At 44.2% G+C, this 24,410-nt stretch overlaps 1 protein-coding gene and 1 long non-coding RNA gene across 2 annotated transcripts; one reads left to right on the top strand and one right to left on the bottom strand.

Moving 5' to 3' along the window:
* Nucleotides 1-176: 176 nt before the first annotated feature.
* EAF2 (ELL associated factor 2) lies at nucleotides 177-13,236 on the top strand. The gene is made up of 6 exons (XM_080599273.1): nucleotides 177-406; nucleotides 2,497-2,591; nucleotides 3,268-3,404; nucleotides 4,120-4,265; nucleotides 7,685-7,951; nucleotides 12,393-13,236. Exons 1-6 carry the CDS (start codon nucleotides 301-303, stop codon nucleotides 12,437-12,439), a joined length of 798 nt encoding a protein of 265 aa, XP_080455399.1. The 5' UTR covers nucleotides 177-300; the 3' UTR covers nucleotides 12,440-13,236.
* On the bottom strand, nucleotides 13,067-24,130 carry LOC308197939. The gene is made up of 2 exons (XR_013953448.1): nucleotides 23,209-24,130; nucleotides 13,067-20,298 (listed from the first exon to the last, which is right to left on the bottom strand). It is a non-coding gene; the product is annotated as an uncharacterized lncRNA (long non-coding RNA).
* Nucleotides 24,131-24,410: the final 280 nt, after the last annotated feature.

Raw genomic sequence — 24,410 nt, 5'->3', positions numbered from 1 at the left:
CCGAAGGAGGAGGGGGCCTCATTTGCATATCCGCGTGCCGGCTCGCCCCTCCGGCGGCGCGGTGGATAGGCCCGAGGCGAGCCGCGAGGGGAGGGGCCGGGCGGGGAGGGGTGGGCGTGGCCTCGGGCGAAGGGGGCGTGGCCTCGGGCGAAGGGGGCGTGGCCGAGCGGCGGCGAGGCCCCGCCCCCGCGGCGCCGGGGATGTGCGGCGGCGGCGGGCCCGGGCGCGGGGCCGGTCCCGGTGGCGGTGCCGGGCATGGTGCGGGCGGTGCCCGCCGCGTGAGCGCTGCCCGCCGCCGCCATGAACGGCGCGGCCCCGCCGCCGCTCTTCGACCCCAAGGAGCGGGTGCTGAAGCTGGGCGAGACCTTCGAGAAGCAGCCGCGCTGCGCCTTCCACACCGTCCGCTGTGAGCGCGGCGGGGCTCGGCCCGGCCCGGCCCTGCGGGGGGCACCGGGGAGGGGGGGGCGCGGCCGCCGTGCCCCGCTGCCGGGGGGGGCTCGGGGATGGGTTACGGGGGGGAGGCTGGGGCTGGACGGGGGGAGCGGGACGGGGTTCGGTGGGTGCTGCCCCGCCAGGGTAGCCCCGATGTTGGGGTGGGCTAAGCCCCGGTGTGATGCCTCCCACCCTGCCGGCGCGCTGCTGCCTCTCTAGTTCGGGGATCTATCCTGAGGTCTGTTCCGAGATCTCCTTTTCCGCCGAGCGGGGCACAAGCTGGCGCGTCCCGCAGCTCAGCCGCGGGCGGGGGTTTCCCTCTGACACCCGAAGGGCTCCTCAGCAAACAGGGCGAAGGCGTCTGCGGGGTGACAGCGAAGCCCAGAGCTCAGCCTATGGATCCTGAGAGCAGCCCCTCAGCTTCCCGAAGCATTCACCGCCCGCCTGCCGGGGCGTAAAGCCGATACCGTACCTGATTCCCGCTGGGGAGTTCAGGGCCCTATTTCATACTTCTCCCTATGGGGCTCTGCTGTGACCGCGAGGTCAGCGGGGGCTGTGTCCCGCGGCTCCCCCGAGCCCTCCTGCCACGGGCAGCGGCGCTGAACCCAGCGGCTCCCCGGGCAGCAGGGTGCTGTGCCCAGCAGCGTGTGCCCTGCGTGCTGGGCTGCGTGGCAGGGACAGCGCGCCGAGCTGCCGCCCCGTGGGACCCGCGGCGTGCTGGGTGGGCCCCGTGCCCAGCTCGCTGGAGCCGTGGGCTCAAGCTCGAGCCCACGTGGGTTACAACGTGCCTCCTGATGCTGCCCGACCTCTGTGCGTGCCTCTTGGCTCTAGCCGTCCCTAATTCTTTTGGGGTGGAAAAAGTACTTTGTAGGTAGTGACACCTTACGTCGCTGCAGTGCTGATGCCTGAGCGCACGTGTGTTTTCAGTGGCTCAGGCTTCTGGAAAGGGCCAGGATTGGTGTCTTGATTTTGTTTAAAACTTCTTTTAGTTGATACTTCAGGTGTTGAAAAGGGCAAAAATGAACATACTGACACGCAAGTTTTGGTCGGTCAGCTTCTGACGTGTGTGTCACAGTGAAATCAGAAATGGGGGCTGGCGATTCCTGTTGTTCTTTGCGTTTCCAGTGACTCTTATACATCTTCCATGGTTCGGATTGATGCTTCTATAAGCACAGAATGCTGTGGGTCAGGTGGAACCTCCAGGCCCACCCGGTTCCACCCCCTGCCATGGGCAGGGACACCTCCCACCAGCCCAGGTTACCCAAAGCCCCATCCAGCCTGGCCCTGGGCACCTCCAGGGATGGGGCATCCACAGCTCCTCTGGGCAGCCTGTGCCAGGGCCTCACCACCCTCCTAGTAAAGAGTTTCTTCCCTATATCTAATCTGAATCTCCCCTCTTTTAGTTTAAAGCCATCACCCCTTGTTCTATCCCTACTCCCTGACAAAGAGTCCCTCCCCAGCTTTCCTCTAGGCCCCCTCTAGGTACCGGCAGGCTGCTGTAAGGTCTCCCCGGAGCCTTCTCTTCTCCAGGCTGCGCAGCCCCAGCTCCCTCAGCCTGTCCCCACAGCAGAGGAGCTCCAGCCCTCTGCTCATCCTCGTGGCCTCCTCTGGACCTGCTCCAGCAGGTCCCTGTCCTTCTGGTGCTGGGGGCCCCGAGCTGAGCGCGGGGCTCCCGGGGGGTCCCACAAGAGCAGAGCAGAGAGGGAGAGCTGCTTCCCAGGAACTTTCAAGAACTACTTACTGCGTTTCTGACAGGAAGGAAGGATTTATCTTCTGAAGTAGAACAGAGCTAGTTCATTTTCCTGTCCATTAACACCTAAAAGCGCTTTCCTAAGTTTATCGGGAAGGCGGTAGTTAACATTTACGCTGAATACGGGGAGAAACCAGCTTGCCTTTGAGTTCTGCTGACTTGTGGAGTGATTTGTTCAGGGGAATGGTGGATGACACGCTAGCAAAAAAAGGTTTTAGCTTAATAGCCTCCAACTGCTGTATTGCTCAGAAGGTGTCTACGTTTGTAAGATTGCTGAAAAGCCTGCAAATAACCAAGTTGGTTTTTCTGTTTAGATGACTTCAAGCCTGCGTCTATCGATACATCCTGTGAAGGAGACCTGGAGGTTGGCAAGGGGGAACAGGTGACGATAACGTTGCCAAATATTGAGGTGAGTGGGGTGGCCGAGGCATGGCAGGCGTAAGGGGAAGGCTGATTTTGTTACAAATACATGCTGAGTGTAGAAGGATGTGAAGCTTTAATGCCGTTTCACAGCTGACGGTGTAACGTTTAGAGTATAAAAATAATTGTTTGAAAAGAGTAAAGTTGCAAAGGACCTACAGGTTGGACAGCTGTGCTGTAGCTTTAAGTGTACTCGCTGCATTGGAAATATGCTGTAGGATGACCCTGAAGTGTTGCGTACATAGCAGAGCTTCGTGTGGATGTTGGCAGTGCAAGTTTCCCCTTGGTATTTACTGCTGTAGTGCAGTTCTAAAGCAGGAAAGACTGGAAAGGGAAAATTTACTACCTGCCATGCTTTACTGCTCTGCTGATGTGATTACTGAAACCCCTTTTGGTAAAAGGAGTCCTACAGTGAGCGTGCTCTCATTTGGAAATAAGTGTGAAACTGATTAAACGCTCAGCTAAGCCAGGTGAAATCCCTCTCCAGTCAGTCACCAGCTGCTTTTGGCTGGGATGAGTCTAATTTGAATTTACTGATAACATTTTTAAAAGCTAGCAATGATTACTTATGATGAACTTGTCATCACTAATGGATTGCTTTCTGTTTATAATAACAAAAAAAAGACTGCAGTAGTAACACCTGCTGGACTCTTCTGATTTAACAGGGCTCAACTCCACCAGTGACTGTGTTCAAGGGCTCAAAGAAGCCTTACCTAAAAGAATGTATCTTAATTATCAATCATGACACTGGAGAATGTCGCCTAGAGAAACTCAGTAGCAACATCACTGTGAAAAAAACGAGGTGGGTGATTTACAGGAGAAGCAGCTATCCTTTAATCATTATGAAAATCAGTTTGTTCATGGGTCTAAATTGAGAGATGCTTCAGCCCGTGACTGTTTTTATTGAAACAGCATTTTTAGAAGGTCCCCAGCCTTGTTCAGCAGGGTAAAAGGCCTCTTTTCTCAACACACTGACTTTGCAGCTTTCGAGTACTGACCAGCAGAAGAAATAGGATTTTTTTTTTTTTGACTAAAAGATGTCCTGTTATTAAGAGATAGTAACAATTACCTGATGAATATAGAGGAGAAAAAAATCTTTTTGGAAAAGTAGTTTGCCTACTGTTCCCTGACTTCTCAATGATCTTTTTTTAATTGACTGTTTTCAGTGATAGTAGTGGCTTGTTTTTTTCCCCATACACGTTCATTATTTTTTTTCTGCTGCTGAATCCACAGAACTTGCTTTCAGCAGAATTACTATGACGTATTCCTGGGTAGGCAGGTATTGTAACAAATCAACTAAGAAAGGGTTTACAAGTTATTGGCACCATATTTAAAAATAAAATAAATTAAAAAAAAACATACCTAATTACATGCCAGTAAGATAATGTACCTAGAAATCTAATGATGCTGTTTAGAAAAGCATGAGACAAATAATTCCATAACTTGAGGTGCAGTATTCCTGCCTTTTTCCTTGCATCTTGTCATCTAGAGTAACTTTATTTTATTTTTGCACACAGAGCTGAAGGAAGCAGCAAGGTCCAGTCTCGTATCGAGCAGCAACAGCAGCAAATGCGAAATGCAACCAAGACTCCAAACAATGTTAAAAATTCTCCGCCAAAAGAAAAGATGTTTCTGTCTTCTCCTATGGATGACATTGAACGAGGTAAGCTCCACTGCCACGTTTAGAGTTTTAGAAACTTTGCTCTTAACTAGCAATTAGTTTTTAAGAGCCAAGCTTTGTTTTTAAGAGGAGGTTCGTCCCAGAAGCTGACTATATAAGCACTTTACCCCTGTACAGAAATGACTGCTCTGGCTCAAATGATAACTGAGGAGTATTTGAGACTTATTAAGGTTAAAAATCAGGTGAACTGTTCAGCTAAATAACCCAGTGGGTCGCCCTGCTGTCTTATAGATTCTTTCTTCCGCTGCTTCTTTAATCAAGCATGCAGTTGGTCGTATTGCAGCCCAGAAACCAACCCAGTCGCTTCCCGTTCTGACATCGCTCCTCGTTCTGTTCTCTGCACTCAGCAAACGTACAGGCTGCGGTGCTTTACATCTCAAACTGTAAATTACCGGATGGGACTCGTGAAAGATGATGTTCAAGTGGAAAAGACAGCTAAAAGCCTGCATAAATCAACCCTTGAACAGTGCTGTGTACAGCATTCTTGAGACACTGGTTTGGTGAGACACTCGTGTTTTGTTTAGGAGCAGGCCTTGTTACTTTGGAGGACAAGGGAAATGGCAGGTGGTAATTACTTGCTAGAGAAATACGACCAGGTGGCAGTTTCATTGATCGGAATTGATGTCTATCTCCCAAGATGCTTTGAATTCCTTTAAGCAGGTTTTTCAGATGTGTCATTATAAAGGTTTTTTTTTTCATTTGGGGCTTAAACTCTGGCCAGAAATTTTTATACTACAGAAGAGTACTAGAATACATCCTAAGTTGCAAAGACAAAGAACCTGAGCGCCTGGGATAAAATGACACTTTTTCTTGGTGTTTGGTTGTTTTGGGGGTAGTGGGAGTGTTGAATGTTGCAAGGCACCAAAGTGGCTGCCAAAACGCATCAAACTCTTTTGTACTGCCAGTCTGATTTTGACGGTTACTAAAGAATGCAGAGTAATTGAAAAACAGGACTGGTAGGGACCTTTTAAGGTCATCTAGACTATCCTTCTATCGTAAAGTCAGATTTCTAACATTTTTTAATGTGTTCTTTGAGCTCTCTGGTGACAGATCATGTGTTCTCTCTGGCATCTACTCCAAGGCTTTGTTCTCCTTACAGTTCAGGTTATCCTAATAAATAAAATCTGACAGTAAGCCCATTACTACTTTAATATTTATCATGCAGGTATAGGCCAGATTGCTCTGCTGCTTTTAAGCAGTGCTTCAGGTACTCAATAGCTCCTATGTCTTTCTGATTGTTTATGCAAAACGATGCCAGCTGGTTCAGTCTTTCCTTAGAAGCTAAGTTTTGTAGATCCCTGAATCATTGTCACTCTCCTGTCTTCCAACTAGTCCAAAAATTTCAAGTGTAGTGCCTAAAATGAATTAGTTTCATCTAGGGTTTTAGCAGTGCTGAGTCGAGTAAGACGGATGTTTGACAGGCACTATATATTTTCATACGAAAAGACCAAATAGGATCACGTCCCAGTTTAATGCTTGTCATTTCTGCACCAGCACGATACAGTAGGGCTGTGCTTAGCGACTCACTGTAACTCGCAGGCTCTTCAGAAGTGTTGCCTGCTTAATCATGCTTCATCCTGTGGTTGTGTAACTGACTATTCCTGTTTAAGTACACTGCTTTGAACTTGTTACTATCTTCATTTTCTGGGGCGGGGGGAAGGTCATTCTGCATTTGTCCTCCAGTATGTGTATAGCCCTTCTTTCCCTTACTGAAAATATTAAATTTTCTGTGAGAATTAAGTTCTTCCAAAATTCAAGGCAAAGATCCCATTCCTCAGTTTTTGGTATTAATTGCTAGTCTTTTGCTTAAAGCTTTTTCTTTTATTACTGGTCACAGGTGAGAGCAGGGAGGAAGAGGCATTAAATGCATAGGATTTGGGTTACATTTTGATTAGCTTATGCCCCCAGCTGGGTGGTAGATCAGTCCTCTAGAATTAATTTTGAAGTGACTTCTTGGTCTTTGTGCTAGCTGTGTCCTAATTTTCACCTTAGCTTTTCTAGCTTGTTTTATCTGCTTATGTTCTCTTCTACGTGCCCTTAGTAGCTGCAGGATGCTTCCAACTTTTTAGCTCTTTTTTTCCTTATGTTTGAGTCAGTTGGCCAATATGGTCTTTTATTGTACTTTCTGCTCTTCCTTGACATCAAGTTAGTTTTTCCTTGTACTTATAGCCATGCTATTTCAGGAACTGTCAGTCTTCCTGAATGCCTTTTTTCCTTTAGACTGGCCTTTGATAACGCAGAATTAGGAGGCTTCATGGAAGTTTGTTTTGAGGCTTATTCTCTTGTTCTCCCTTCTTCACTTGATTAAGTTCTGAACAATCTTTCTTCTCGATCACTTTCATCTTCAACCTGTTCTTCTGTATTGAGTAAATCTGAAGTGAGATGAGGTCCCCTCCTATTTGCTTTTCATGTCTGCTATATCAAAGCTGTTCCTGAAGTATTCTGAGTGCTTGTAGGGCTGTCTTAGCAAATGGCTGGGTAGCTACAATTCTGTATGATGATGAACAACTGCGCTCTGGATAACTCTTCAAGTTGCTGTATAAAATCTCAATCCAGCAGGGTTCAGTGGTCTGTTTCAGATTTCTCCCTTCAGCAGCACCCATATTTTGTGTAATTATTGTGCGCTGTTTCTGCAAAACTTAACTCTCTCTGTGTGCGGGACTTCAGCTATAATATATTAAAAACGCATACTGTGCAACACAACCTATCCAGTCATGCCATCCTAAATATTAGAGTCAGGTGAGTTTTTTGCCAAGAATACAATTTGAGTCAGACTGATGTGTTAACTTCCAGTATTTCTTGTCTTTCTCCTGTTGTCCTAGCTTTTTCTCACAAGTCTATAAACAGAATAAGGATTTGGTGAAATTTTCCTAATAGTAAACTGTAGGTAGTTCCCTAGGATATTCTGTGTGCGTTGCATTTTCAGCAAAATGTCATAGTGTCCATGCGCGTTGGTTGCTCTGCTGAACTGCTGGGAGGCATTTTGGGTGCAGCACCAGACATCTTGCTGCTAACTTATCTGCCTGATTGTAACTGCAGTGCTTAGTCAGGGAAAGGCATCATTAGGGTGCTGAGGAAAATGCAGAAGACTTGCCAGCTGCAGAAATTAAAGGCTAATGTGGGGGTAGCATTTGGGTGCACAGTTACCCTTGTTCTAATGCTTGGCTTGAAAGGGGGAAAATGCCCAAGCTCTGGGGGAAGAAAACCACATGACAGGCTAGATGTTTGCTTGTACCCTTTTCTTTGTTCTGGAGTTTTCTGCAGGGTTTTTCTTTTTGAGTTGCTGTAATGTGTTGACTAACGTACCTGATTTTTGTTGTTGATTTTTTTGTTATTTTTTGTCTTTCTTATATTTCAACTATGATGTCTGCTAACTGAGAAACAAATCATATCGTTTGCAGAGCTAAAAGCAGAAGCCAGTATCATGGACCAGCTGAGCAGCTCTGACAGTTCGTCTGACTCTAAAAGTTCTTCATCCTCTTCATCCAGTAGTGAAAATAGTTCCAGTGATTCTGAAGATGAGGAAGCGAAGCCCTCTCTTCCTATGTCAATGCCGTATTTGCAGCCACAGCCTACTGTGTCTGCCATACCACAACAGGCTGCCCCTGACAAAGATGCCAGTCATAACAGATCCCAAGAGAGCAGTGGTCATATGATGAATACACTACGTAAGTACAAAGGCTGTTCTTTTCTTAGTACACAATTCCAGACATCGAGATGCTGAAAGGAAACCATATTGTTTTTAAGTATGTCTCTGTTATAATTAAAACTGTGGGAAGTGATGCTAGGGTTTGATTGTTCAGCAGAGGTCTGAATTAGGCACTGGACTAGAAGGCTCTTGGTCCCAAGAGATACTAAATTAAAGCTGAGGTAGTTGAAAATATTTCCTAAGCCTTTTTGGCTTCCTCCCAGTTATATACATTGGGACTGCAGAACAGTAATTTTGTAATGAAAATACTTGAGCTAACAGGGCACTCCCAAAACATATGCTTATAATTTCTTGGTTAAAACTACGGGAAAGATACTACACTGGCAAAACTTTGAATGACAGAAGAGATAGTATATTCTTAGCTACTTTAGTTACTATTATTCGTGGCACTGTTCCACCAGACAGCAGGGCAAAACTCTCCTCCGCATATAAGTGAGGAGATGGTTTGCTTTCAGGTGATACTGTCTTACTCCACCAATTCAACCAACTAAAAATGCAATTTGAAGAGGAGCTGCAATGTTGTTCAAGTGGTCGCTGCACAGCTTGGAATTGAATGCTCAGTGTAGTCCAAAAAGGAGAGTTTGGACAGGGAAGGGGGGGAAAAACAGTAGGTGGGGTCTTAAGTTTGCTACCTAAATAGGAGTATTCATATGTAGAAGCTGTGAGTATTCAGCTATGGTGATGCTTTGAAAGCGAGTACATTTTTAATTAGGTGCTTAGCTGCGGGGTCACAATACGAAGAGATTCCCATAAAGCCTAGTGTGCTGTCTAAGAACTTGAGGGTTTATCATTTATATGTAAACTGATTATACTGAAATTCTAGACTCTGGCAAGTCTGCTTTCACTTCAGCGCTTAATGATAGCATGAACAGGTTTGGTGTTTTTTGTAGCTAGTATTTAAATACTCAAATATCTGTGCTGGTTATTTGTGTACTGCATTAACAGATAAGATCAGATGGAAAGGTCTTGTGACTTCATGGGTAAAGTACTAAACACTGTCTTCATTTTACTGTCACTGTGAAGAACAATGTCTTCATGTTCATAATTTGCATAATTTCAGCACGCCATTTATTTCAGCCCTTACTCACAAATGAGATTTCCCGTTCTTCGTGCTTTAAATAAAGCTGTTATGAAAACGAGATTAAGCTCTATCCCCAGTGACAAAATCCCAGCTGACAAAACTTCAACTGAGAAACAAACTCACAAGTACAGGTGGCCAACTCCTCTAGTTTCAACAGTCATAGTGAGAAAATGCTGCATAAAACATGACAACATCAAAGCTGTTACAGGGGGAGATGGTGACTTGATGGTGCTTGAGAGCCATGTAGACTGGTGGAACCTTTGTAGCATCAAGCCTTGGGCTTGTCTATCTCGCACAGATATTTAGCTTAATTCCATTTACGTCTGTCGTGGTTACAGATCTATTTACTGCTTAAAAAATCTGTTCCTAACTTGAGTACTTCTAACATTTGAAACGTACTTCGACTAGACAAAGACCAAAAAAAGTCACTTCCAAGGAGAATGTTTCTCCAGCTCACTTGTTGAGGAGATTTGGCAGGAGAGGGAAAACAACAGCGAAACCTGGGGAAACTAAATGGATAGCACATGGTTCCAGCTGAAATGGCAGGAGTTCTCTGTTGGGGTCTGGTACAGTCATCTCTTCCATCTCAAATAATGTTTTACAAAAATAAAATATTGAAGCAACAAATGTCAGCACAAGCAGTTTGCTTGTCTAATCCTGTTTGGAGGTTTGTCCGCTTCTTTGCGTGACTGCTTTTGTGCACCTCTGCAGAATCAGGGCTGTGCTGGGTAATTAGTGAAGTTCTCCTTTGGCTTGCCGCATGCAGGCGGAAGGCTGCGGGAAGGGTTAGGGAGAAGAGTTTCATCTCACATGTAGAAATCATACAGCTGAGCTTTTGTAGAACTTGGAAGACACAGGAGGTAGTATCCTAGAGCACGGTAACCAAATACTTCTGTCAGATATACATCATCTACCTCCTCAGGAACCCAGGACGCAAAGCTGCCCCACACCTTCGGCAGCAAGGTCCTCCGCCAAATCTTGATTCTTCCCTCCTTCTGTCAGAAGCTGATTGTATAAGCTCACGACTTGCCTTGCAACAGTTTGCAAACGGTAGCACTGATGAATCTCTTTGTAGATATTTGATCATACGTTGCTTTGTTTACTTTTAGTTTAAGTAAAAGCTAAATAAAGCTTTATTTCCCAAGAAAAATCAACACAGACTCTTCTGGGGAAGTGTCTTATGTACACAGCATTCAGTACAACTTCACTTCTTTTGATAGTTGGTGCTGGTACAGCAGCTGGTCGTGAAACTTGCTTTGTATTTGTGTGGTGTTGATGTAACGAGATCTGTGAAACACCGATCACTCTTACGCAAGTTGCTGGGGACAGGGAAACTCATGAATTCAATTAAATGTTTTATAGCCATTGATCTAAAAGTTTAGGAAACATAGTTTGCAGTATAATCTATTTCATCAAATTAGGGCGGAGGGGTTGGAATAGGATGAATCTATAAAGTCCCTTCCAACCCAAACCATTCTGTGATAAACTGATATTACTAATAAGCAGTTGGCGCTGTGGAAGACTGAATTCACATTTTTACCCCGCTTTATTGCTGCCTGCAAAGTACAATTGAGCGTAGATGCTTCTTCAGAGCCCTAGTTAAATGAAACTACTATTCTTGCAACAAACCCACCTGAAAACTCCCAACTCTAGTCTCTTTTATTTTGCCATCTCCCTGAAGGTGTTTTTTAGAGAGAGGGAAACTTTCTGGCCCATTTTCGTAACCCTGAAATATATCCTAATGCATCACTTCTAACTCTGGAACTCGGAGTACTCGCCTTTCCCATCTGCTGGTTTTCACAAGCACTGGTATTTTTGGCTAGTGTTACACAGTTTGTGTAATTTTTATTAACTATGTTGAAATAACTTTAAAAGGCTGCAGAGTCACTCTTTGGAAGGTTATCTTCTTGTTCTTACTCCAGCCATCTCCCGGAGCAGGTAGTGAATAATAGGGTTGGGAGTTCCAAGAACTCTTTGCTTGTTTTCCTTTGAATGATAAATGCGTGAGTTTAACTTGCTAATGCCATTATCTGCCTTCAAATATTATTTCTCAGGATAATGTATTGTCCTGAATCGTTCTTGACATATTTTTTTTTTCAAAAAAAAATTTAACATAATGTGGCTGTAAATGTTTTGGCTTTTAGGATTGGAAAAAAAAAGGCTACAGTAGTACTTTATAGATTGCTGGAAAGAGCCATCTTCACTATTCTTGTCTCATATAAACAGTGTTTTCGGCTTTGTTGCAGAGCTTCATGTACCACTTTCTAAGCTTTAGTGATGACATAGTGGAAAACAAAGGAAGGCTAAATGCAGCCATGTTAAAGACTTCAGTGTTCTGGCAGAAATGATATGCTTGATAACAAAAGATATGATCTGAATGTCTCGCTGGTTTTACCCTGTTGAGGTTGTTCTTTTATCCATCTGCAAAAGTGATCTGTGAAGGGTGCTGTAGCAAAAATGTAGAAATACTGTGCCTACTCAGCTTCAGTCGTTCTATTTGGTTTTTAGGCCACTTCTGTTCAATGAAAGAGATGCATTCTTTTTTATTCATGGCTGTTTGGCAAGGGAGGGGTGAAGAAAAGCATACTAGCTGGAAGAAATTCTTAAAATATGTGGGAAACTGCTGATACGATGTAGATCCTCTATAGCATGCTGCTGTATTTTTTGTTGTTGTTAGTTATCTATGATCCTGGAAAGATTCCTTCACTCCCACCCCACTAAGCTTATGGGTATCCATTGCAAGCACAATGTAGTCTTTCTTCTTGCTTTCCCATTTTGAAATATATACGTAGCCTCCAAATTAAAGTGCTGGGTAAAATTGCGTTTGATGTTTTGTTTGTTCGCTTGTTCCAAAACCTGTTTGAAATAGTAGGTCACTGATACATCTTTAAAAGGTACATCAAAGAACTGCTGCTCTTGATTGAGACATCACTTTGTTTTCAAGCACAGCTGAGTGCATTCAGAAGTTAAAAAAATTTTTTTTTTTTTGCAAGGCTGCATTCACCAGCAATGTTCCCATTTATGAAGCATGGAAATGTGGGTAGCAAGGATATCTAGGTGTCATCTGTCGTTATCCAGTGATATGAAATGCTTTTGTGACAAATATGTTAATGCCTTTCCTGCTAAGATTTGAAAATTGTAGAAATGTGGTCTCTCTGAGACTCTGTCACTGAGGAGTTAGGTTCTACACCTATTTATTCTCTCGCAGCCTGCCTGGTATTAGTTTTTGCAAGCCTTTAATTGGTAAAGGGGAAAAATCTCGAAAGAAGAAAAGTGTTTCCTTGAAAATGACTAATATGATGACTTTTTTTTTTTTTAGGAAATGACTTGCAGCTGAGTGAATCTGGAAGTGATAGTGATGACTGAACAAAGTTTTGGCCTTAAACGTATCACCTTTTTTGCTAAATATGTCTTAGCATCTGTTTTGCACTAAGATTAGATTACCAGAGACTGGAATGAATGTCCTCGATTTTGATAATAAAGACATCCTAATTTTCTACTGACACATCGCGTCTATAACACAGCAGCATTGATACGTTGTCAGTGCTATGGTTATGTGTTTACCTTTCAAATTACTGTATTTACAGTAAAATTGTGTATGATCTGATTTTGATTATTTTGCCTCAGCCACCTGTTGTACTTGAAACTGATTTGTAACAGCTAGTTACTTTATATAAATAGTTACGAAATGGAGGAATTTCTGATATTTATGGAGGCAAGTTTCCTTCCTATCATTTAAATGTTGAATGCTGATCTTACAGCTTTAACTTGGAGGGTGTAAAAGGGAGAGCAACTAAATGAGGTCTGCTGTGTCAGCTATACTTTTTGTTCAGTTCACAGTTCATACCTTTAAGGAAACTGCTGAATAATGTGGTCCACTAGTGCAGTTACAGTTTACAATTGTTCAACACATTGCTGAATCCTTAATTTCATTGTATTATAGGACTTTATATTTCTGAGCCTCAAGATTCCTGAGGGAACTTGTCTATTCTCTGCCTTTTTTTAATGTAACTTGAACAGGCCGGTCTTTTTACAACCTTTTTGTATCTAAATTTAGATAACTGTGGAGACAGCAATGATTTTTCTTCATGTAATTCTGTAACGGAAATCAGAAATTTTCTTTGTAGAAGTATAAAAATAATTTAATAAAGCAATATTTATCATTTTGTCTGATTGTTTTTTACTGGTTAAGAATTCTGCATTCTACTTAGAGTAATCGTGCCAGTTAAAGGGTCAGGCAAAGAAAGTAGTAGTAAAATGGTAGCTAATAAGCACTCCCCACCCAGTATGCAAGACTTAGGTGTTTGTTGCTTTTCCATACATTGAGACAAGTCCAGGTAAGAGCTTGCTGAAAGTTTAGTGATACCCGTGTGTAAATGAATGTTTATAGAGGATTATATCCAAATGCAGTACTACAGAAGAGAAGGTGTTTGCTTATGTTTTTCCCCATATTTGAATTTGTGAACCCCAGCTAAGAGTAAAAATTTAATACTGAAGTTTGCTACTGAGCAGTTTCCTAACTAACAATGGGAAATATCTGTAGGATGAATTCTGATGAGATAAATCTGCTCAGTCTTGCTGAGAAGTCTCACTTTCTAGATTGCAGTGACTGAACCACAGCTGTGTCTAAATTGTGAGGATTGAATTCTACATGTAAGTCTGAATGTGAAGACATGAAATGCATGTTCAACGTATACAATAGATGGTACTAGACTGGCTTATTCTCCCAACTGCTGGTAGTACCAGCCCATACTTAACTCTAGACAGATTGAAGCCAAAATCATGTCTGCCCCTTACCACAGGGCAGGAATGAGATATTGGAAATGCTGCTTCCTGGTCCTTCCCCACCTAGCGCGCTCTCTGCCCTCAAATTATGGCACTTGGCCATGGCCTACACCAGGTAACAGCTTTGTAGTGTTTCAGCTTCCTAAAGTTGGGATCGTAAGAAACAAAACGTCTTTCTGCTTGTACTAAAAGTAAAAAGCTCAAGTTAATGACCATGGATAAACAGGTCTTTGAGAAGAAAAGGGCTAATGGGTGACTTCAAGACAGGATGCTATGTAGATAAAGATTCCTCAAACTTTTTTGAGATTGAGTTCTCTGATGCATTATAACTGTTGCTAGGGCAACTCTACCAGACTACTTGGTTCTTGGCACCTGCTGTTAATAAAGTCTGCTCCGTGATGTGAGGACCTCTGAGATGTGTTACAAGTGATCTTAGGAGCAGCCCTGAGTACTAAATAGAAAGAGACTCAGGATAAAGCAGTGTCCTAAAGTGAAATGTCTTCTTTTCAGCTTCCCCCTGTTCTCGATGGCTTGCATGAAAGCTTTCTGCTAGGTCAATGCTAAAATCTAATGCTAGCCAGGATGCCGCTGATTTTTCTGAGCAGTTATGCATTTGGGGTGCATGGGAAGAAGCAGGTGTGTGGAAGCACTAACCAGGCTAGGATCTAATCATAATCACCTCTCCCTCAGAAGAGAGGAGGAGGAAAAAAAAAAAACAACAAAATGCCTACAACAATAAAATAAAACTGTGGCAAGTGCAACCTACCTGTACTTGATACATAATTGAACTCACATGTATACAGGTGCTTAAATATAGCTCTGGGGGTAAAGCAGCTTTCCAAGTTCTTGAGACTCAGGACTGTAAATAAGCCTATGCTATCTTTAGGATTTGGTCTTTGAGCTAGAGGCTTTCTAGGATGGGAAGAGCTTCAGTTAAGCTTTTGTACAGCACTTTGCACTAAGTGATTAGATGCCAGTCAGTCACTACCCAGTCTAAATAAGTATGTGACTTAAATGGGTGTATTCTGTTAAACGCACGGTTGTGATAATAATTCAGGAAAGGTTCCCTTCAAATATTAGGGCTGGAGATAAGATTCTGGAACAGAGTTCCTATAGAGATAAGGGGAAAAAAAGATAACAGACCTTAAACGTGTGAAGAAAAAAGTACTGTATGCTGGATCAAGCCCAAATGTGTGTTATCTGACTCCCTTTGTTCAAGTGTCAGGCAGTCAGGTAGCCTAAAGAGGTTGTCTGGTTCTGTCACTGTGGAGGGGATTGGCTTGGGTCTCCTTCGTCACCTGCTGTGGGTATTTGCTCCCCTATGGCTCAGTCTGTGAGCCGTCCTGCGCAGTGCTGAGCTACCTGTATCGATTTCTCGAGTGGGTTATCGAAGGGCAGAGGCAAGGAAGTGGTTGGGCTGACTTCTAGACTAAAAGCGTGAATAAGGGAGGTATTCTAGCAACAGGAAAACAGATCTTTTTGTTTGTTTGTTTTTGTTTGTTTTGGATTTTTTTTCTGATTTGAAAATCCTATTCCTTTCCTTTAAACTCATTTTTATTTCTGTCATGTCAATTTAACTAGTAATGAATGAGGAGAGATCTAGATTAGTTGTTAGGAGGAAATTCTTCGCTCAGAGGGCAGTGAGGCACTGGAACAGGTTGCCCAGAGGAGCTGCGGGTGCCCCATCCCTGGAAGTGCCAGGCTGGATGGGGCTTTGGGCAACCTGATCCTGTGGGAGGTGTCCCTGCCCATGGCAGGGGGGTTGGGACTGGGTGGTCTGTAAGGTCCCTTCCAACAGAAACCATTCTGTGAGCCTGTGTTTCTACGATTCTATGACCTGTATAGATTTGCTGGATGGAGAGTAGAGTGAGAGGGTACTGCCCCCAGGTTATGGACACATCTGCATATCATTTACATTCATAAATAAATATCTTCCAAATGCTACTGGAAACTTCAAAATTGTTCAGTCTTGTGACTACTGCAGCATTAAGGACTACTGCCGAAACAGCTCACCTGAGCCTTTCTCTCTGCACAGCACCTGATGCGTGCACAACTCTTCTAGTAACTACCTCTTCACGGCTGCAGTATTCAACCCTGGTTAAATCCTGAAATGGTGAAAGTGTATGCTTGCCAGTTGTAACTATCTGGCCTGACAGCTTCCAGTTTTTGTAAGATCTTTGCCCTACTTTTGTTTTCCATGAACCCTGCCTTGGGGCGGAGGGACAAGCTAAGGTGATCTCTTTAGGGCAGCCTTGGCTCTGCTGTATTCCACAACTAACACTGGGATTGCCATTTACTTGTGGTTTTACGTCTATCTGTAATTCACTCTTGAGATCCTTGCCCATAATGCTGTAATGTGCCTTTAGGAAGTTCTAATTTATAAACATCTGTCTCAATATAATGTCCATGTAGCTGTTTGGTAAGCAATAATCTTACTTCCTGCATAATCTCTGAAAATCATTTGGATATCTAAGCGTGGACTCCTGCAGTTGCTCCATCAAAATCCTGAGATCAATATCAGCTAGAGCAGAGCTCGTTGTGGAGTTTATTGTCAAGGCACCTGATATGATCAGCTTTATTACATGAACCTTGTTTGTTTGTTTGCTTGTATTTTGATTCTTTTTTTTTTTTTGAGGTAAATGGGAGATAATTTTTCAGATTAAAGGACTTCAGTTAGTCACTTCTATGCTGACAGACAGTGAATCATCTTGAGAACACAGCAACAGTATTTTGAAGAAGAATTATTTGTTAGATCATTCTTGACTGATTTCTGAGGAACCAAACATGAACAGATCAACTCAGATAACAGTTTGCTCTGGTTCTCAAGATTTTGGGCTCAGAAATTGTTGTATCATTTCTGGCCAACACTTTTGATTTTCTTCAGAATTTTCACACAAAGTTTTCTGAGAACAGCTAAAGAGATTGTTGGATCCTTCTTAAACATCGGAGACGAGGATGCCTAGGCCAGGCAAAAGTGAAAGCCCAGAGGAGGAAAGAGATGACTTGGCTTACAATGGTTCCTAGGCTGAATCCTTGTCTACATGTGAAATCTTACTCTCACCACTTTCTGAGGTCATTCAGCTAACCATGGAAAGTGCTGGGGACTGTCTAGCAGGATATGAGGTTCAGACCAGCTTTTTGAAGAAACTTAAAAAGAAGAATGAAGAAGAGAGAAGTTTTGAATAAGAGTATTTGCAGTTTTTTAAAATATATATTCCTGCTGTTTTGCGGGGAGGTAAAGGAAATGAGATAACAAGGCTGAAATTTACTGAAATGAGGAGAAAAAGTGTGAAATGATGAATTATTTCACAGTCGAGACCTAAAACTAGATAGGGGCAGTCATCCGTACCCAAGAGAAATCTGAATTGTGGAGGGAAGGATTGAAAGATCTACATCTTTCAGCTATGACTCTGCTCAGTTAAATAAATTCATGGTGACAACATCAACTGTTTGTTAACTGGCCAGCAGTTCCGTCCCACATGATCATGGTGCCCCCTGCATAAGAATAGTTCATGATGGCTAGGGGATTTGCAGGGAGGAGCTCTCTGCTTACCAGCTAACTACACACAGGAATGGGCCGAATTGGTGGAAAGCTCTAACAGGATGTTACTGTGGCTTTTACTTTACAGCTTGCAGGTTCTGGTGTTGGAGAAAAGCTCCTGAATGGAGGACTCAGAGCTCAGCTTGTGTCAGCAGGAAGATTTATTCAGCTCCTAAGTAGAGACACCAATTTCATACAGGGGTTTCGTAAGAAACCGTGCTACATTTGCTGTAGTGAAGGGTCTGGCCTGCTGGGAACAGCAAAGGCTTGGGCTCTAGTTGTTTCTGTGGTTTTCTGAATCCATAGAAGAAATGAGTGTGTTCTCAGATTTTTCCTTCTCTGAAAAGCAAATCCCTCTGCTGTGGTGAGGAAGGAATGGAGGTTAGAGGCAAAGATGAAGGAGCCTTTCATTCAACAGAGAAGGCTTTGTTGATGTACAACACATACCCGGTGAGCTAGCTGCTGAGACCTCTCCTGACTCGCTTTAAACAGGGGTGCTTGTTACAGAACCTGTTCTCCATCTCTCATCTCCCATATGCTGTCTTTTCTGTGCAGCTCGGTTTGTCTCCTGAAAATTCATACCCGGCTTGTTCTCATAAGCGTGCTTACGCATGACAGAGGATTATTTGCTCCCTCTCAGAGATGAGGCCTTCTTCATGCTGTTATTTAAAGAAAAGTGGAGTGTCTTAAAAAGGTAATTAAAGAAGACCCAACAACAACCCAAACTGTTCTTTAATCTCTTTAGTTTCACTTCCACATGCTGTGTATCTTGTTCTACCAGTTTCAATGCCCTTGCAAAACACTTGCACAATGATTTCCTCGTAGCAACCAGCAGAATTCAACTTGAGCTCATCTAATTGGCTGTACCTTTTCTAAGATCCTCGATGTATTGAGTTTCCAGTAAACTCTGCAATCCCCACTTTTTCCTGCACCTTTTCATTGCCACAACCTTTGGAATAAATACACACGGATGTCCTCATATACAGTTTTCATAGAGAAATACGAGATGGTTCAGGCTGAAATGCCAAATCATCTCTTAACCAATTTCTTTTTTACACCTAACGTGATGTACGTTGGCAACTAATGAAAAAGATCTATGCTTTTACCAGGGTTTTGATCCAAATATTTATAGGAGTGTTAAAAAATCCCCCGCAGTTCATAAAAGCTAAGGACATTTAAAGGCCAATGTCTGATTGAGATTTCCCACCTCAAATTAATAGGTTTTGTGCCAGTTTCAGATTCTGCTGGAATAATGAGAGAGTAGAGGCAGAAGGTTCAAGCACTGGAATGCAGACTGCGACATGGGCACAGCCAGGCGGCATATCAAATTGCTTCACAGCAACACTGACACCTCTGCACAGGGCTACACCTAACCCCATGGCAAAAAGCTGTCTGCTCCAAGTAGTTTCTCATCCAAACAACGGATGGGCGCACCAAGGAGCACAACGCAATGGGACACTCGGAGCATTAGGGTCAGAAAAAATAGTTTGGAATTAGCTGTCCTAATTCCGTAACTCTTCTGGAAAGGTTTGTGGGCTTTATGATCCTCCCCCATCACCGTGTAGAACAACTTCCACTCCTGTTCTGCATGATAACCTTTTTTTTTCTTCTTTTTTTTTTTCTTTTTGCCCTGTGCAAAAGTTACCATCGGAAACACGTAGTTAACATTTCATAATTTTTAAAATATATATAACTAATGTTCATAAAAATAATGTTAGGCAAATGTGACCTGAATGTAGGTGGGGAAAGCTCCATGCAGATTAGCAGCCACGCTTGTGTTGCTCCCATACTTGAGCTACTTTCCCCCTAACGAACACAGCCAGACTTTGCCTAGCTGCCTTCCCCCGGACACAGTATTTGTCAAGGATCCTGATGATCGGTGGCCGTGGCTATGTTTAGCTGAGGATGCAAGACCGTTAGGCTATTTAAGAAGTTCTTGCCACAATGAGTGTATTTTAGAAAGTACCACCTGGAAGGAGTGTACTGAGCTTAGTGGGGACTTTTTATCCCCGTTAATTTGTAAAACAAAACTACTGCTAAAAGCTTAGAACCCATCCCTGCTTGTGTACTTTCCATTTGACTCCCTCCTGGTGATGAAACAACAGCTACTCACAGGTGAATAATTGAGGTCCCCAAGAGGGAAACTTGTTAACATTTTAATAATGTCCTGGCTATATTTATAATTCTGTAGAGAGACTGAGACGAGCGAGCCAAAGAAGCCACCACGTTACATCAGAGCCTTCGATCCCAATGACCTCTGTTCTGGAAACTAGAAGTGCTTATGCTGCACAAATCTCTCTAAACCTAACACAAATATGTGTGAGGTTGTCTGTGCTACACTGGGGAGCGATCACGGTCGGGTAACTTCAGCTGCTGTCAGATGGGATCAGCTCTGCAACGGGAGGTTGGCAAACAGCGCCTGTCCATTGGATGCGTATGCTGGTGCTGGTGGATCGATCTATGCTTCCTGGGACCTTGAGAGCAACCCCAGGCAGGCGTGTTGGTTGTTGGAAGTGCAGGGACTGCAGACGGCTCCCTGCTGCTGCTGCGGTAGCTTGTGAGCCTCCTGGGTCTTATCAGCAGCTCACACCACACTGAGCCCTCCTGCCTGGTATAGATGCTCAGCTGCAAAAGGCTGCCTCGCAGCTGGGTTTTCTTCAACTTGTACTTCTTTGACAAGGAGGAGGGGCTGTACAAATGGTGAATTTGTTTTCCAAGCTAAATGAAAACTGTAATTTCAAGTGTGCTTGCCTTGGCACCTCTCAGGGCTTTCCAGTTTGCAGGGATAGTGGCAGGGTGCTCGGCATGGAGGGAAATATTTTGGCCATCCCACAGTAAGGTGATGTGGCTGTTCAAGGCTGCAGAGCTGCTCAGCTGCAGGACTTCTTGCTGCTGGACCCTGTTGAGGTGACAAAACCACGCAATTTAGCACCCTGCCGGCTTGCTGTGCTACTACAGCCCTCCCAAGCTGGCATACAACACTGTTCCAGTGAGATCAGGCCACCATCTCACAGGCTTCTCCCCAGCTCAAGCTCCTAAGAGAGCTGAATGCTGCATGAATCACGGACATTGGCCATGGTTTCTTTCAACACCTTTCATCCTGTGCTCCATCCTCATCTGTGTGTTGCTCTGGAGCTTCTACACATACAGTTTCCAAACTCAGTGAGGCAAAGCCTGAACTGCTCCTGCCATGAAACACCAACTACCTAAGGAAGCAGCTACTTCAGATAGAGCAAGGAGATGCCCTAAAGAAACAATGATTCCTCACTATGGACAGCAGAAGTAGCGCAGGCTTCGCTCCTCTCTTCTCACGGGAGAGAGTATTTAGGATGGTGCTAACTGAATCTGGTACAGGGAAGTGATAATATACTCCTTCCTGCTTTGCAGAGACCTCCTTAGCCTGGTCTCATGGTGTAAAGAGCTGAAGTTCCTCCCATCCATCTTTCTGTTGAATCCAGGGAGGAAATTAAAGCACATTTGCCATGCATGCAGCTGCTCCTCTCCCTCTGACTAGTGGAGGTGGAGACGGCTCTCCTGCCCCTCAACCTCAGTGGCAAGGACCACATCGGGTCCCTTCTCTGCAAGCTGAAGCATGACTATTCTGTAAGTCAGCCTGGAGACACAAGGGAACATCTGGCTTACTTTGCATGGTGGTATGTGGTTGGGGTGCCTCCAGTGAGGTGACAAGAGAAATGGGGTGCCTGTGTGCCCTCCCTGGTCTCCCTATCTCCTTGACTCAGCCCGGGGAAGCTCTGTAGCACTGCTTCCTTGCAGACCTGCAGCCATGGCAGGCAGCAAGTCCTCAGATTCTATGTTTCTGTGATTCGTCCCACTACTCAGTACTGGTCAGAGAAGCACAGAATCATGGAAGCACAGAATCCCAGAGGCACAGAATGCTGTGGGTCAGGTGGAACCTCCAGGCCCACCCCGTTCCACCCCCTGCCATGGGCAGGGACACCTCCCACCAGCCCAGGCTGCCCAAAGCCCCATCCAGCCTGGCCTTGGGCACCTCCAGGGATGGGGCAGCCACAGCTTCTGCGGGCAGCCTGTGCCAGGGCCTCACCACCCTCCTAGTAAAGAGTTTCTTCCCTATATCTAATCTGAATCTCCCCTCTTTTAGCTTAAAGCCATTACGCTGTGTTCTTCTGCTCTACTCCCCAACAAAGAGTCCCTCCCCAGCTTTCCTGTAGGCCCCCTTTAGGTACTGGAAGCCGCTGTAAGGTCTCCCCAGAGCCTTCTGGTCCAGTTGATGCAACAGTATTTTACATCATTGCTGTACCCCTTCTGACAAAAGGGAATAAGGCCCAGTGTTTCTAAACATGGCACTTTCAAAGCACAAAGATGGAGCATCTCCGAAGGGAGCCACGCCGTGGGAGCCATGCTGGGCAGGCCTTTTCCCTCAGGGACTGGGTTAGTCACACATCCAAGCTCTCAGTCCTGTCAGGGCATAACCTACCCAGCTGCGTGGTCTCCCAGCCTCCAGCACTACCCGTCCATGAGGAAAGAAAAAGCATAAAATACAAACGTTTGAGTCACAAACAAAGGGTGGGTGAGCAGGATTAGGCGAGGCTCTGCTGACTAACCTACCCCAGCAGCAGGCAATTATTGCTCCCATTTTGTCCCGCAGGAACCGAGCCTGGCTGTGTTGAAGCACCTGGCGGTGGTGGAAGGGGCTGCTGGAGCAGAAATGTCTCAGCTCTGATCTGGGCCACTCTGCCTAAATGGCTCCCCAGACCTGTGCCTGGCTGGATTTGCAGGGTGTGAGCACAAAATCAGCCCATCTCCCATGAAAAGCCAGGCAGGAATATGTTGTTGCTACTGTTGAATCTGACATACATGAGTTGAATCCCTTGAGGCAGAAACAATTTATCTGTGTCCCAAAATGACTCATTAGGAGCTGTTTCAAAACCGTGTCTTTGTATTGAAAAGGCATGTCCTGATGAATTTGGCAAGGGCACAATTTCGCATTACTTTACAGTCCGCTTTGTAAAGCAGTACATAGGGTTAATGATAGTTTAGTATTAATTGCATATCTCTGGAGATTTGCAGAGACACATTTTTCTGACTAGAATCTTGGTCCCTCTTTCAGCATTTCTAATTCTTAAACAACAAAACAACTGGAAATCAGAGCACTGCTTTCTCAAATGGCTTCTCTTGAGGCTTTCAGGATATGATACAATTAAGCGTTTAATTGTGAGGCCCTGCATGGATAGCATAAGATTTACTGATTTCCAACCATAATTCAGCTTCCCCCAGACTAGAGTGCGGTGGATGTTCGTTAGTGAACAGCAGTGCCAAGATAACTCTTCAGAGATGCAGCCTTAAGGCTGGAGGAAATTAGACTGTCAGGACATATTTAGCAGTAAAACAGCTTACCTGTTCAGTCACACTGACAAACATACATAAATACAGAAGTGTGGTTTCTTATCACAAGCAACATGTGTGAGCAGGGTCCGAGACCCAGCTGCTTTGAATTTCCAAGAATTAGCTGATAATGCATTAGCTCTGTTAAGATAAAACCATGTGCCTGCAAGGCCTGCTGTTAACTCTCTCTCTTGTGTATGTGTGCTGAGATACGGATAGCTCTGAAGAAAGAACATTTGGTGCAGTAGATTCTGGTCTCAACTTCAACAGGATGAACACAACTGTTACACAGCAATTGTTCAGCAAAGGGAAGTTGGTTAGTGTAAGAGAGAAGTAGGCTGATAATTTTCATTTTTTATTTACAATGGCTTTAAATGCCTCAAGGTAATAATGTGGAATGTAAATTCTGACCATCATTTAAATTAATTGCAAAATTCAAACTCACCTCAATGTGACCAAAATTATGACTTGAATTTACAAATATCCAAGTGGCATTCTTCAGGGCACTGAAAAGTCATTTCCACATGCACAAGGACGTCTGCAGTCCCCTTTCCCAGCTTATTCCTAATGACTGGTGTGGTTTGGTTGGTCTTCCTGCACTTCACTCTTCTAATGATTGCCAGCAGGGCAGGCCCTCCCTGACAAGGCTGCCATCTCTACCGGCTGTGTTACCACACTTGGCTCTCAGCTCCCTGTACCCTGAGGAACAGGCATCCCTCACTAATCTTCAGTACAAGCAGGTGTTTTTTTTTTTTGTTTTGTTTTTTAAACTGAAATTAAACGGCACTTCATCTGGTAAAAATATTTGCATTTCATGTGCTTGCAGGTTTCAAAAAGCCTAAACTTGGCATCCCACATAGTTCAACCAATTTGGCCAGATTGAACAGTTTGTACCCTCTCTGGGCAAGCATTTATTTAAGTTCAAGTTTCTGCAGTTACACACCTTTTCCCAAGAGTTTGTCTTTCTCCAGAGAGATACATCTGAATGCTGGCGAACCTAACTTTTTGCGCATAACATGGCACTGAGGGATTTGTGTGCACAACTGAAGACGGTGCAGCATTCAGGAATGTTTTGATTACCAGGACTCTTGTTCTGCCAGGAATTCTGAAGCAATTTGGTTTGGGGCCTATTCCCACAACGTTCTAGTCTTACATCTGTTATTTTAGTATGTTCCATGCTTTTTTGCTTGTGCAACCACAGTTTGATAATTGCCAAGGAAGGCAGTTTTTCCATGACCCCAGACTGAGAGTGGAAAGGCCTGGGACAGGAACCAGCACCGTGAGAGCTGATTTAGGTATCGATTAGGACTGACAGCGCTCAGAGGGTTTCACAGGGTTATTCCACAGAGCAGTCCAGACCATGACCTTTTACTAATGGATTTCTTAATGTTTGCCTGGGAAAGAAGGTGCTGTCAGATCCTCTAATCAGGATGCTGGGTATTAGGCATCTAGAAGCTGAAGTATATTACAAGTAGGGATGAAAAAGAAAAAAAGAGGAAAAAAAAAAAAGAAGAAACTACTCTTCTTCTCCTCAGCTCCTACTCAAGGAATTTCGCCTGCTTTGTTCCTCCAGCAGGGATAAGGTCTTGCACTTAGGCCAGGTGCCAGACTTGGGACAGTTGCCCAGAGTTTTGTTGTCTTTGAAGA

The sequence above is a fragment of the Anser brachyrhynchus genome (genome assembly GCF_964034855.1).
Source record: "Anser brachyrhynchus genome assembly, chromosome: 7".
In the NCBI taxonomy this organism is placed as follows: Eukaryota; Metazoa; Chordata; class Aves; order Anseriformes; family Anatidae; genus Anser; species Anser brachyrhynchus.
The sequence above is the reverse complement of the archived record's forward strand: the minus strand, read 5'-3'. Positions and strand labels throughout refer to the sequence as shown.

Coding starts and splice junctions, on each gene's coding strand:
- EAF2 (XM_080599273.1), top strand. CDS start 301: ATGAACGGCGCGGCCCCGCCGCCGCTCTTCGACCCCAAGGAGCGGGTG. Junction 2,592..3,267: donor TAACGTTGCCAAATATTGAG/GTGAGTGGGGTG, acceptor CTGATTTAACAG/GGCTCAACTCCACCAGTGAC. Junction 3,405..4,119: donor ATCACTGTGAAAAAAACGAG/GTGGGTGATTTA, acceptor TTTTGCACACAG/AGCTGAAGGAAGCAGCAAGG.